The sequence below is a fragment of the Chenopodium quinoa genome, unplaced genomic scaffold (assembly GCF_001683475.1).
Source record: "Chenopodium quinoa cultivar QQ74 unplaced genomic scaffold, ASM168347v1, whole genome shotgun sequence".
Taxonomy (NCBI): Eukaryota; Viridiplantae; Streptophyta; class Magnoliopsida; order Caryophyllales; family Amaranthaceae; genus Chenopodium; species Chenopodium quinoa.
The window spans coordinates 4,422,197-4,436,671 of NW_018744633.1; the positions used below are offsets into that span (position 1 = coordinate 4,422,197).

General features: G+C 34.0%; 1 protein-coding gene across 1 annotated transcript; it reads right to left on the reverse strand.

Moving 5' to 3' along the window:
* Positions 1 to 9,778: 9,778 nt before the first annotated feature.
* LOC110701510 (Werner Syndrome-like exonuclease) lies at positions 9,779 to 11,826 on the reverse strand. The gene has a single exon (XM_021879148.1). It carries the CDS (start codon positions 10,647 to 10,649, stop codon positions 10,230 to 10,232), a length of 420 nt encoding a protein of 139 aa, XP_021734840.1. The 5' UTR covers positions 10,650 to 11,826; the 3' UTR covers positions 9,779 to 10,229.
* Between the last annotated feature and the right edge of the window lie 2,649 nt (positions 11,827 to 14,475).

The window sequence follows — 14,475 nt, forward strand, 5'->3', positions numbered from 1 at the left end:
TATATATATATATATATATATATATATATATATATATATATATAAGCTGAAGGGTTTTCGAAGATTTGAAATTTGACTAGGGACTCTCTTTTTTTGAAAATCAGGATGCATTACTGACTAGGGACTCTCTACTCGTTTAATTTATTACGTTATTCCAGGCTTTTAGGAATTCCCCATATAGTAAATTTGACCATCTTATCATCAATTTCCAACGAGTCTATTAATCTGCATGCGTTCATTAAACGTTCCCATTGAAATCAAATCAACCAATTAAATTAAGTGAGCCCTAATGGCTTGGCTATATATATGCATGTATTGGGATATTGTATATTGTGGTATTACCCATATTCTAATCCTTTGTTCATTCACTAATCAAATTCAATATGGATTACATCCCCACAAAGTATCTTAAAAAAATGGGTGATTATGATATCGTCATTGACGGAATCTCTATTAAAGCCAAAGTAGTTGATTCCGGAAAGGTTTTGGAAGAGTTGATTCCCGGCTATTTTCGTGGTGAAGATATCTTAGGAATAGACCTTAAATCCATTACTACTACAAATGAAATAACCAACAACTACGGCTCAAGTAATAATAAACCACCAATAGTTAAGTTAAACTACTGATCATAACCTCAGCTTCTCACTGCCTAATTATGCACGGCAAATATTTGGGGAGCTATGTGTTACCTAAAACACTGAAAAAATTCCTAGAGGACTCCAACATTTGTTTTGTGCGAGTGCGACCTACTACTACTAAGCTCTATCTCATTTATGGTGTTAATGGTGTGGCATGTAGTGAGTTGGCTTCGCGGGTGCTTAAGAAACAAGGTCTTATGCAATCCAGTTTAGGGGATTTAGCTCGTGAAGTTGGGATTCCGTATCAAGATGTATATGCCTCATCAACTCGTATCGATTGTCAAGTTAAGATTCCGTCTAGATATGTTTACTATTGTAATATTTCTAAGAGATCGACAATAGTGGTAGATTCCAAGTACGATAGTATTCTAACACAACAACAAGTGAAGATGGCCATTTACGATGCCTATAGAATTGCATCTAAGCTCCTGTCTTCGCTCAACTAGTTTATTTTATATTTACGTGAGTCTTGTTGGATTTTAATTATGCTTCTCTGAATTATATCAATTATGTAACATTTCTATTGTAGTACTTCTCTCGTGTTTTGTCTGGTTGAAGATTGTTTAAAAATTAGAATTAATGAATATGTGTGTTTAATTTCCCTCAGAATTTAATATTTAGTGTTCATCTTGAGTTATTGTGTTTTAAATGAAAATATATGTGTTAAACTTTATTTCCTTAAATTTTTGGTACACTTAAGAAATTTTTAACCAAAAAAATGTAATGATCGATATAGCAGTGGCTTTTGTAATGTGATAATAAGTATGCAAATACAATTCGAGTCATACAAGTTATGTATCATACTCCATGGCTTGCATCAGTGGTGGCCTGAAAACCTATTCATGAAATTATTGTGTAATGTTGCAATTTCAAAATCCCCAACTATAATTTTGAATTTTTCTTCCGTTGTTAAATGTTCACCGTACCTTCCATTAAAAATAAAATAAATAAATAAAAATAAAAAGGATATAGTGTATTTGTGCCCTTTCACAATAATTTTATTCATAAAAGCTATACTTCCTTCACATAGATAGTGTATTTGTGAGGTTGTGCCCTTTCACACAACTATGTATGGAGTATTATAGAAAGATTTTAAATGGGAAGAACTTTTTGAACCTTCTTAGTTAATTGGCATAGTATAAAGAACAACATAAAACTAGGATTGAAAAGACTATTAATGGAAGGATAATGAGATATCTATATGTCTAAATTAAGAGTTAATGATGTTTTTGTATACTATGAATAGAGAGGTGGGGAAGTGTTCATTACCATGCTATAGATGAAGTGAAAACTTATTACTTGGACCATAATATAATGATGAGTAATCATGTGATGGGAGAATTTAACCTAATCACTATCTTAATAAATTTATTAACTCCGGACTTATAAGTCACGCAAAAGAAATTAGATCAGATAAGTTAAGCTAGCAAAGATAAGTTCAATTCAGCAAAATCAACTTAAGATAAGAACATTTATGTTAAATTTTACATAAAATAGCCGAGTATTTCATCAATTGAATTAATTTATACTTTGTATTAAGACATTTTGACAACAATCACCTTTAATGTTGTGAAACTTAAATACCATACCTTTGTCTTATTTTTCAACAACCACCCAATAATAATAAAAACTTGTTGTCAAGGTAACACTACTTTCACAAGATGGATATTACTAGGTAACATATATTAAAGTGGTATAACCATTGTATGGGAAACATTATAGTTACCCTACTAATGCAGTGCATGCAATGACCAATTGACTATGACAATTAAAAAACTTTGATAAATTTTGGTAGAACATACTAACCTAGCAAGTTATCGTTTATGGAAAGAGTACCCCATAAATAGTAAAGTTAATTGCTTTAATTATTTCTATGCCTTGTGCTAGAATCTACTCCTAAAACCTAACTAGCTAGGTCTAGGAAATTATCAATCTATATAAATACCTACACATGTATACGTCCCTAAGTACTTACGTAGTGCCACTAAACGGGCAGCTTAGATGAAGAGGTCACGCAAACCTCAAATTCCTGTTGAATTTCTCTTACAAATGGGTACATGTGATGTTACCATCCATGGTGTTAAGCTCACCGCGCATGTAGCCAATTGCGCGGCAGCTGTTGACAAGCACATAGCCAATCTACGATGCCACCTCGAGTGCACAACTAAGGTGGTTGGCCTGGACGTTAAGAAGCTCAAGCCAGCTACGGGTGGTTACACCACACATGCACTTATCCTATGTGTGTTTCGTCGTTGCCTTATCATTCACTTAGATTATGTGGGAAATCATGGTAATGCACCCGAATCCCTAGACAATTTTCTTAATGATCCCAAGATTTGCTTTGTTGGAATCACTAAATTGCCAGAGATCTTCTACCTTGTCAAGTTTAGTAACCCTGATGTTGGTGTACAAGTGGGTGACTTGGCTGCTAGGGTTCTTAGAAACCCGGCTCTAACCGAGTCTAGCTTGTCCGATTTAGCCCTCCAAGTTGGGGTGCCATACGAAGGTCCACCGTCTCCAACTACTGAGATCGAAGTTGATTCGAGGAATCCAAAGGTGCTCACTGATGAACATGTTATGGCTGCAGCCAGTGATGGTTATGCTTACTACCAAATTGGTTACAAGCTCTTGACCTCCCTCTAAATATATATGTTTAGTACTTGCATTATGTTATTTTTATTTTTATGTCTCTAAATTTGTCTTAAAAGTTGTCACCTTGTAATGTCACAATGTATTCATAGTGCTACTAGTAGTATGTGATCATTGCATACTACAATGAATAAATAAATAAATCTAAAAGTTTGGTAAACACTAGGTATAGATGGGTTATTATTTAATAATTGTTCATTACCTTAAAAATGCGCTTTGAGTCTAAAATAACATTACTCCGTACCATCGATTGAACCAATGCAAAGTCATTCATCTAAGAAAACTTAGTAATGTACTACGTACTAGGTTGTGGTTAAATGAGGATTTTTTACGAAACTGAGCCCTATTAGCAAACTATTTACGAATATAGACGCGTGGACAAACTATTTACGGAATTGAGCTTCTGAGGTAAAACGCTGCCTCGGTCAGCGTTTTACCTCTGTTATTATTTTTTAAAAAATTTCTTATTTAGTGAAATACAAATTTTTGTAAAAAAAAATATGGAAATACATAAAAACGCTGCCTCAGTCAGCGCTTTTCTTAAAATGCTGACTGAGTCAGCGGTTTTGCCTGGTATATTTTTCGCGCACTCACTCTTCCTCAAAACTAAAAACTCAAACTCACTCTTCCTCACGCAATAGCCTATCTTCCTCAAAGCTCTGCCGTCGCCGCCGCCGCCGTCGCCGCCGTCTATTGCCTGTTGTCGCCGCGCCTCTCCTCTTCTTTATAATCACATTGTTAGTACTTCTCACTTATTTGTTTTTAAAATTTAAAAACCTAGATTAGTTTGATAATTATATACTACATTGTTTTAATTTGATAATGTTGTTGTTTATTCTAAGTTAGTTTGATGTAAATTGACAATTATGTTGATAATTCTAAGTTGGTTTGTTGTAATTTGATAATTATCTAGTATAAAAGCCCTAAATTGATGTTAGTTTAGTAAGAAAGTTTATGATGAAATTGTTGAAATGTTTGATAAAATTGTTGAAAATGTTGATGAAATTGTTGATAATGTTGATGAAATTGTTGTTTTAGTTTGATAAAGTAGCCTACATTGTTGTTTAATTACGAAAATTTTGTTATGTAGAATATGTTGGTTGTTATAGTGTGAATATGTTCGTTGTGTACTTTGTTGTGGTTGTAATGTGAATTGGAACAATGTTGGTTAATTATGTTTATAGTGTGAATATCTTGGTTGTTTTTGTGCGAATTGGTGGAGATTGCATGCAATTAAGATGTGTTTTTGGTTGTTGTATAGAATATGGCTGTACAAAACGCAGCTTTGTTATGCCAATGGGGGGGGTGAATTTGTGTCTGATGGACCGAATGTCCAGTATAGTGGTGGAAATATGGAACCATTGCCACTTGGACCGGACATGACTTTCAACGATCTGATGAACGAGGTTCATAGCATTATTGGCTTAAACCCAATGAATGTACAACTTAACATTCAAATGAGGTTTGAGACTAATAATGCGGTTCAAGTGTTACCTTGTTCTAACGATAGACATTTGAAAGCTTTGAGGAGCGCTGTTTTAATGAGGGGTTATCCACATGAGATATATGTAGAAATAGTGTCTACGTGTACGCAACAAAGTACTCGACCAGATCAACAAGCTACCTATTTTTCCGGTTACACAGAGTCCTTCCGAATGCCCTCACAAGACATTCCATCAACTGAATATGGGATGGGGTCCTTCAGCAGACTGCTTCATGACAATCTGTTCCAGATGCCGTTGAGTTCACATATAGCTTCACCTGTATATGGTGGAACATCTATGACAATGTTTGGCCAATCTGGGCCTTCGACATCAAACACAGTTATATCTTCTCCCATGCAACTCCAAAGTTATTCACCTACGCAGCATGATGATCATACATCACCGTCTCAACCATTGGTGAATCATCTTGAAAATCTACAACATATGGTGAATAACGAGTTGTCTCTGTATGATGCGCTCCGGGAAACAAATGATGAGGCTGAGAGCGAAGAGGAGGAACCAATTCTGGATAACATGGATGTTGATTCTACAGACATGGAAGGTGGGGAGGCCATGGTTAGAACTCCTATTCCTTGGTTAAGTCAAGTAAATGAGAATTATGAGGTTGATCAATATTGGGCCAAATCAGGTAGTCATACAACATTTGTGATCGGGGGGGAGTTTGAGAAGGGTATGTTGTTTGAATCTAAGAAAATGCTTCAGGAAATGGTGAAGAAGTATTCTATACAAAGCGACAGGAACTGGCGGACGGAGCATGCCCAGTAAATTGACTTGTGGCATCGACGGTTGGAGTTCGTCGTCACTGGTGACCCCATCCACGGTGTTATGGATCCATACGATCCATACATGGAGTGGTACATGCGGATTACACGGCGTTTCATCAACCCCAGCTACACACCGCCATCCGCACATTACCATCCATCCTTTGACGTTATCAGGGGATATGTAAGTGTATTTGATTAACTTATTTTTATCAATTTTAAATTTATATATCATTCAACTAACTCATCCTTAATTACTACAGGCGTTGGATATGACGACGATGGTTGACGCACTGTCGGACGTCCTTCCAGGCATACCTGAGCCGCCCAGAGCACAGGTCGAGCGGGTGCGAGATATGGACATGGCTACCTTGCAGAGATATGGTCACGCCTATCTCGTCCACCCCCGGGACGATCATGGCGGCCACTCTAGTCACTCACAGTTCGAGGCTGGCCAGAGTAGCTATGGGGGTGATCTTTCGTCATTCACGGGCGCAGAGGAGTACGACATTCGCAGTTCCGCGCCTCTACGTCATCCTGATGACCCATCTTCCAGCGAGCTGACTCCGCCAGTACGCCCGAACCCATTTACCACGGTCCGTCACTACAGCCGTCGTCAAAGGCCGAGAGTGGACATACAAGATAGAGAGCCGTTACACCAAATTGATGAATCATAATAGGATAGAATTATCTGATTTATTTGCTGTAATGACCTTCTCTAGTTTGTTGTACATAACACTTACATTACATTATTATTTGAATAATTATTTGAATGAATTTATGTCTTGTTTGAATTTCAAATTCCTTATTTGTCCACGTTTGACTCATTTCGTTCAAAATAAATTGTGGATGTGGAGGTGGTGGATGTGGAGGAGGATGGGTGGTGGAGGTGGTGGATGTGGAGGAAGAGGGTGGTGGAGGTGTTGGAGGATGTGGAGGAGGAGGGTGGTGGTGGTGGTGGTGGATGTGGAGGAGGAGGGTGATGGTGGTGGTGGTGGATGTGGAGGAGGAGGGTGATGGTGGTGGTGGTGGATGTGGAGGAGGAGGGTGGTGGTGTTGGTGGATGTGGAGAGGGTGGTGGATGTGGAAGGGGGCTGCACTGGCTGCTGTTGGGGGCCTGTTGTTGCTGCCTTCAGCCAGCAGATAAAACGCTGACTGAGGCAGCGTTTTATGCTTAGGTGTAAAACGCTGACTCAGTCAGTGTTTTTTTCTGTTATGGATACAAGAAAAACGCTGACTGAGTCAGCGTTTTACTGTATTTCCAATTTTTTTTTTTAAATTTGTATTTCACATAATACGAAATTTCATAAAAAAAATAATAACCAAAGGTAAAACGCTGACCGAGGCAGCGTTTTATGTCAGAAGCTCAGTTTCGTAAATAGTTTGGCCACGCGTCTAGATTGGTAAATTGTTTGCCAATTAAGCTTACTTTCATAAAAAAATCCGTTAAATGATGCCCTTCTAGAAGCATGCACTAGCTTAGGCTTACTTTATCTTCTAGAAGCATGCACTAGCTTATGTTTACTTATGTTTACTTATATTGTTTATTGCTTTACCCCGTAAAATAAATAATAAATAAAAGACAAATTGCTTACACCAAAAGCAATGCTTAATAATAATAATAATAAGATCCATTATTACTAATACTACGTAAAAGGGAGTTAAGTACTTCATCTGTCCCTTAATTACATTTCTATTTCTATATTTACACGGAAATTAAAGAACCTAGAGTAACCTTAAAACCCATGCATAATTAGAAAGTACAATGGAATTGCAAGACATTTATTGTTGTCTTTGAATAAAACAAAGATAGAGTGATATTAAATGAAACACATGTTATCAATCCTTTGAAAATAAAAAGGACCAATCACATTTGTTTATGAAAAATAAAAGGACCAATTATGATCGGTTATAATGCTGCACATTGATTTAGAATGTTCAAAAGGGTGAATGAAAATTATGATTTCTGTGCAACCATTAATTACAAAACAGAAAAATAATTAAAGTAATAATTTAGGGATAACTTGGGGTTATTTGGTTCACATACGAAAAAGAGAAAGTAGGAATATAATTTTGAAACACCCAAAAAGGAAAGCAGGAATGTAATTAAGGGACAGATGGAGTACTAATTTAACATGACTTGGATAGAGTAGGCTAGCTATAATAATTAATAAGTGATAGAGTATAAAATATATTCGTGGACCTCAATTATCAGCTTAATCTTTTGGTTGATATTATCCTCCAATAATATGAATATAAATACTAAAAATATTAGTTGATCCAACAACATGTATCGTGTGACTTACTGACTTAAAAAAGCTTTAGTTGATCATAATTATTCGCAAATTTACAAGTAGTGACATAAGCAATAGTGATGCAATTCCCAAGCCTCATACATCAAGCTAGATTCAAGAATATACTTCTAGAGTTGCATGATAAGTTCTTTTAAATAAAAATGTATGTTATGACATATTGACATTGAATCTCAAAACATATGTAATGAATGTACTTTTGTAGTTTTATACTCGTATATCTTCTCTGTTGCACGAGTGGGGAAAAATTTTGATCCATTGTTTGATCGATCAGATCCAAAATTTAATACGTGGTATATTTGATTTTTTTTTCCCTATATATTTAAATCCCGAATATTGGATTTCATACCTTAAGTTTCAATATTCGAAATATTGAATTTTTTTTTATGTAAAACATATATGGAGTATTGAGAACTATTAATAGACACTCAGGCCATAATAAGATATTTTGTAGTCCAACAAGAAGTATATACTTTCTCCGTCCCTTAATTATATTCTTATTTCTAGTATTTATTCCTCACGTAATGAAAAAATAGGAATCTAATTAAGGGACGGAGGGATTAGTGCTTTAGGGAGATGCGTAGTTGGCAAGATTGATGTGGTGGCTTAGGCGGCCCACAATATTCTGGTCTGCATAGGTTTTAGTGGGTATGGTTGGTTATGGAGTGGCTTAGCAAGTTCCTCTTAATTGTTGAATAGCGCTAGTTTTGTTCAAGCAGTACTCTATATTGCAACATCCGTACAATAAGAAAATGATGGCACATGATTTCAACAAAGAAAAAGATTCTCAATTTCCCACTCATCACAAATTCACAATCATTCAAAAATACGAAGTAAAAAGAAAAGAAAACTCTACTCAAACGGATTATGCATGTATTTTAGGTGTATATTCTACATATCCTCACTTAATGAACCATTAAGTGAATTAAGGTACATAGCCGACATACAAATGCTTCCATATTGGACTATAATGAAAGATTAGCAATACAATCTATTTCGGCTAGCTAGTTTGTGGACTTTGTGGGTGTCTTTTTCAATTCTGTTTTAAGGTAGGGGAAGTGTTCATTATGATGCTATTATCAAACGACTTTTATCGTTCAAACAAATAAGCAATTATACTACACTTTTAATCTTTTATTGGTTTATTATTCACTACATACATTCAATAATATTCTTAAAATATACAAGTGCAAATTAATTAATTCATTACACTTAAACCCATTATATCCCTACCTAATTTGCTTTAATATGAAAGTGAAATTAGGAAACACCTACCTAGACACCTAATATGATCTCATAAGAAACATCTACCTAATAACTCACCAATTAAAAACCAAGGATCTTCCACCCAATTTGTAAATGTAACAAATTGACATTATTATAGTTACTACTTGTATATTACATGTACCACATGTGCCATAGTGCCAATGTGGCCTTAACTAATCATAGACAAATTAAGGTAGATTTAAAGGTTCTAGTTATTATTGCATACCAATCAAAAGAATCTAGATACTTTTCTTTTTATTTTTTACCCAATACATTACAGTGGGCAGATTTAAAATTTTATTTTTCAATTTAAAGCAAGGGGCACTTAGAAAAGAATAAGAAATATGCTTGTAAGAAGGCTTAAACAAATATCATAAAAACTTAGGCACCAATTCAAGTATAATTAAGGTAAAAACAAATATGCTTTTATGGGTAATGCAATACATAGCCCTTAGGGCTACATATAAACATTTAATTTACTCTTGAAAATTGTTAAAAATTTAGAAATTCATGACAAAAATACACTAATTACACCGATTTGTGCGTGTTTTTGTCATAAATTCCTAACTTTATACATTTTTCAAGAGTAAATTTAATGCTTAAGTATAGCCCTAAGAGCTATGTATAGCATTACCCATAAAAGCAAAACTAATTCAACATTCATTTTACATTGAAATTGGTATTAGTCTATTAAAAAAACGATTACTAGTGGAGTCTACGGTCTATTGTAGATCCGCACTTGCATGCATATGCACAATTATTTTGTCTAAAAAAATTAAATTAAAAAATAAATAAATAAATAAATAAATAAATAATAAAAAAACCTATAGACAATTTGAATTGAAGAGACAATTGGAATAATTTTGATATGAAAATTGTAAAATTAAAGAAGACATAAGATTTAATAGCTAGAACATTGATGACTCGTTCACATTATCATTAGAAACTATTACAACTAAGGAGTAAGGAGTACATATCACCAAACTCCACAACACTCGTTACATAAAAACATAGAGAACTTAATTTTTAGTAGATAACATTACCAAATAGTAAATTGCAAACCATCTTAACATCATTATTCCTTACTTAATTACTCATTTACTCCATAAACAACTTGCAACCAATCTTGTAAGAAGCATAAGCATCAATACTAGCATACTCCACTTGCTCCTTACTCAGCACCCTAGCTTGCCAATCACTCCTACAAACATGAATGGGCTTAGCCATATAAAGCCCGGCGATATCGCGAGCAAGAACTTTAAGACCGGGCTTTCGGTACCACCTTATGGGCCAAAGGCCCAAAGCATGGGCCTGAATATCCCTGCTCCTAGCACAGATCAGCCCATACTCATCCCTCAACTTAGCCACATCATCAGCCACTTCAACCCCAACAAAAGTGAAATTGGGCCAGCCCATGAAATCCTTAAGAGACTTAGGCAAATAATCCAAGTAAAATAGTTGGATTATGAGACATTTTGTGTCAATGCAAAGTTGAAGAGTAGCTGATTTGTTGCTCATATATGACACTTGATGAGGTTAAGTAAAGATATGATGTGATTTGCTTGACATTGGGGGTAATACTTTTATACAATCCAAATATTCTTTAGCTAGGTTTTCACACAATTACACTCAATTAAAGCATTAACCTTAGCTTTAATTTGTTGCATTATAGGTTAAATATACTTATTATACGTCATACCTTCTAGAAAAGATTAGTCATAAACTTTTACAATGAAGAAATTCAAGCATGAAATATTCCTACAACTTACAACCAAGCAATCAATCCCTACAGCTTACAACTTTGGGAGATTTGGATCTAATTTAATACTCAATGGATTCTATCTTTCTTCATTTCAAAAAAAAAAAAAAAATTATAATAATAATAAAATAAAAAAATAATAATAATAAAAAAAATCGATCTCTACTTTGGCTATTAGTTTACTTGTAAATCTGCAATGGTGTTGGTTTCACTGTATATACAATTTTTTCACCTTTTCTTCTTGTTACCCTAATATGAAATCAATAAAATTTATTAAACCTCCAAAGTTTACAATAAATAATTTTAGTTTTTATTATTACGTACTCCATCTCCATGTAAACTACGGAGTATATATACAACTTCACTTTGTATCAAATAAGAAAAGTTTTTATTATGTTGTCATCGATTCTTTATTACAAGGACTCCGTATTTACTTAATCTTATATTGGGTAAAGTTAGGAACGTGGTGCCCAATTACATAGGAATAGAGCAAGAGTAGTACGAGTAACTAATTACACGCATAGGAATAGAGCAAGAGGAATAAATCATGCCACCCTTATCTTTGGAAATTATGAAATATACATGGAATATTGAAATGTGCACGTAGCAAATCTTAATGGTCGTGTTGATAATGTCTTTACTTTACTATACTCTACTATTTCCTAGATTTAAAAAAAAAAAAAAAATATTATCATACATATCAAATAATACTCTACTAGACTACTACCATACATGCAGATTTGATGTTTCATTTACCCAAGGAAACCACTCTATAAAAGAAGAGCATATAAAATTATAAACACGGTATACAATACTTCGTATAATTCACTACATTTGAGCTAAAGAAGTGCGTCAAAATAATGTTAAAGAGGCCACAAAAAAAACCAGTAATTCCGGTAGAATTCCTCTTACTAATGGGCACTTGTGATGTTACTATCCACGGTACTAAGGTCACGGCGCATGTAGCCAACTGCGTAGCAGCTGTCGACAAGCACATCGCTGACCTACGATCTTATCTCGAATGTAACACTAAGGTTGTTGGCCTAGACGTCAAGAAGATAAAACATGGTCATTACTACACCCAAGTTATAGTTCTATGTGTGTTTCGCCGCTGCCTAATCTATCATTCACTTAGATTACTTGGGAAATAGTTATGCTAACGCTCCTGAGTCCCTTGATAATTTTTTTAAAGATAACAAGATTTGTTTTGTTGGAGTTACAGAATTGCCAACGACATTTAGCGTTGTAAAATTTAGCTACTCGAGAGTTGGTGTAAAAATAGGTGATTTGGCTGCACGAGTTTTGAATAAACCCGTGCTCATCGAGTCAAGTTTGATCGATTTAGCCAATCAAGTTGGGGTTCCATACGACGGTCCAACATCCGCAACTTCTGAAATTGAGATTGATTCGAGGAACTCGATGGTGTTTACCGATGAACATGTAGTGGCTGCTGCTAGTGATGCATATGCGTACTACCAAATTGGTCACAAGCTCTTGACTTCCCTCTAAATTATTGCTATAATGCTATGTTACTATGTAATTGCAATGGTTTAATTGTCATGCTTTATAATTATAATCATATTGTCGTTACTGTGTAGCATTGACGATTTCACTTATCAAAATTTATCTATACAATATTGTTATGGACCTTATAGAGTTATGGCATAAGATGTTACATACTTTACAGTAATAACCCAAAATTTTAAGTGTTAAGTTTTTCATTTTTGGCTTATAAATTACTTCTAATCATTCATCAGCTTTCGCTACAAAAATTAATTATTGGCCCATATAATGCCCTAGTCATTATGTTAAAAAAACAAGATTAAAATTTTCATTACTTAACACAATTCTTATATGGTAGGTGTCGCATCATAATATGTGGCATGGTATCATTTTAGTGCAATTAACTCATCATTATCTCTAATACGGAGTAAATTTCTAAATATTATATCGTCACTAAATTACTAATTAAGGCCTATATGTATAACAAGTTAACAACACATCATCATATGAGTCATATAAGTTAAAACCAAAGATAACGTAGAATCAACAAATTTTGTTTGTATATTTGATAGAGAAATTACGAAGTACGGAGTAACAAAATAATTGGTTCAAGTAGTGACAAAACTTAAGGGTAAATTAGAAGGTGACATTTCCAAATATTCAGCCAGATATTACTACTATCGTATTCAATATGCCACGTGTGATACTGTGACATAAGATTTTCTGTAAAATTCTTTCAAAATAATAAGATGACAACAATAGTAACAGTCTATGTCACCTTCTTGTCACCTTAGAAAATTATAGATAAATGTCATACGTGGCTCCACGTGTTTCAATTGGGCATGCACGTACTCTAGAACATTTACTTTTGGACGGTAGGATGAAATTCCTAGCAACGATTTGGGCTGGGCCCCGGCCCAACTTGTGTAAGTGGATTTAACTCAAGTTTTGACAACTCAATTTTTGATTAAGCTTTCTTATTTGTCTCTCTAAAATTTGGTGTATTCATTTTATTCAATATGCGCCTATATATGTAACATGTACTTTCATTTTCATTTCAATAATCTTGTTTTTTCTTTTTCTTTTGTCATCCATTATAATTCGTATTCTTGTATAGATGCATTGTATAACATGATTTTCCTATCCTTTAATTATAATGTCGGTCTTTTATGTAATCTTAAAAAAACATTACTAAATTTTAACTAGTACCATCGCATATTTGCCACTACGTCACATTGATGACTGTTTGGATGATTAAGAAATTGAGTTAAATGACTGTTTAATGGAATTTTTTTAAGTTTCAAATCAATTTAGGTATACTTTAAATTAGCCAACAATTTCTTTTCCCAATAAATACGTATTATTGTATTTCTCAGCTAATATTATCTTTCAAATTGATACTCACTAAATAACTAATCTTTTCGCCCCACAATATATATTGTTTATTCACGTTCTCATAGTCAAAATTAAAAACTTTGATTAGAAATTCTCATTAATATTCATCATAATTATTAGCATAATTGTCAAAAAATGTTACTCTCTAAGTTCTAAAGCTACTCAAAATTATTATATTTGAGACAAAGGGTAAGAGTTGGTGGGGGTTATCCGACGAGCTTTACGGCCAACCTTTGAAGACTTGGAGATTCGTGTGTGGAGACAATTGACCATTTGCTTAAATATTTTGCCTCCTTTTTGTCTTGCTTGTTTGTCACTTGGGTTATGGATAGATTTAGTTGATCCAAGATATTCCAAATATCAAAATATTTAAAACAATATATGTTATATGTAGCTTGCTAATTAGTCAACTAACATATCATTCTTAATTATCTAATCAACTTTGTTGTTATAATGGTATATTGTACAACAATTACGTACGTATAGTATATTCAACCCGACCAAATACAAACTTATTTTTATTGATCAAAACTGATTCTTATAATAAGATAAAGAAAGTAGAGCGATATTTTTTTTTTTTTTTTTTTGAATAGCGGTATTATCCTCTTTATGACTACACTGAAGCACACAATTTTATGATTTCGATTATACATGGTATAAGAATGATGAATTAAGAATGAGAAGGAT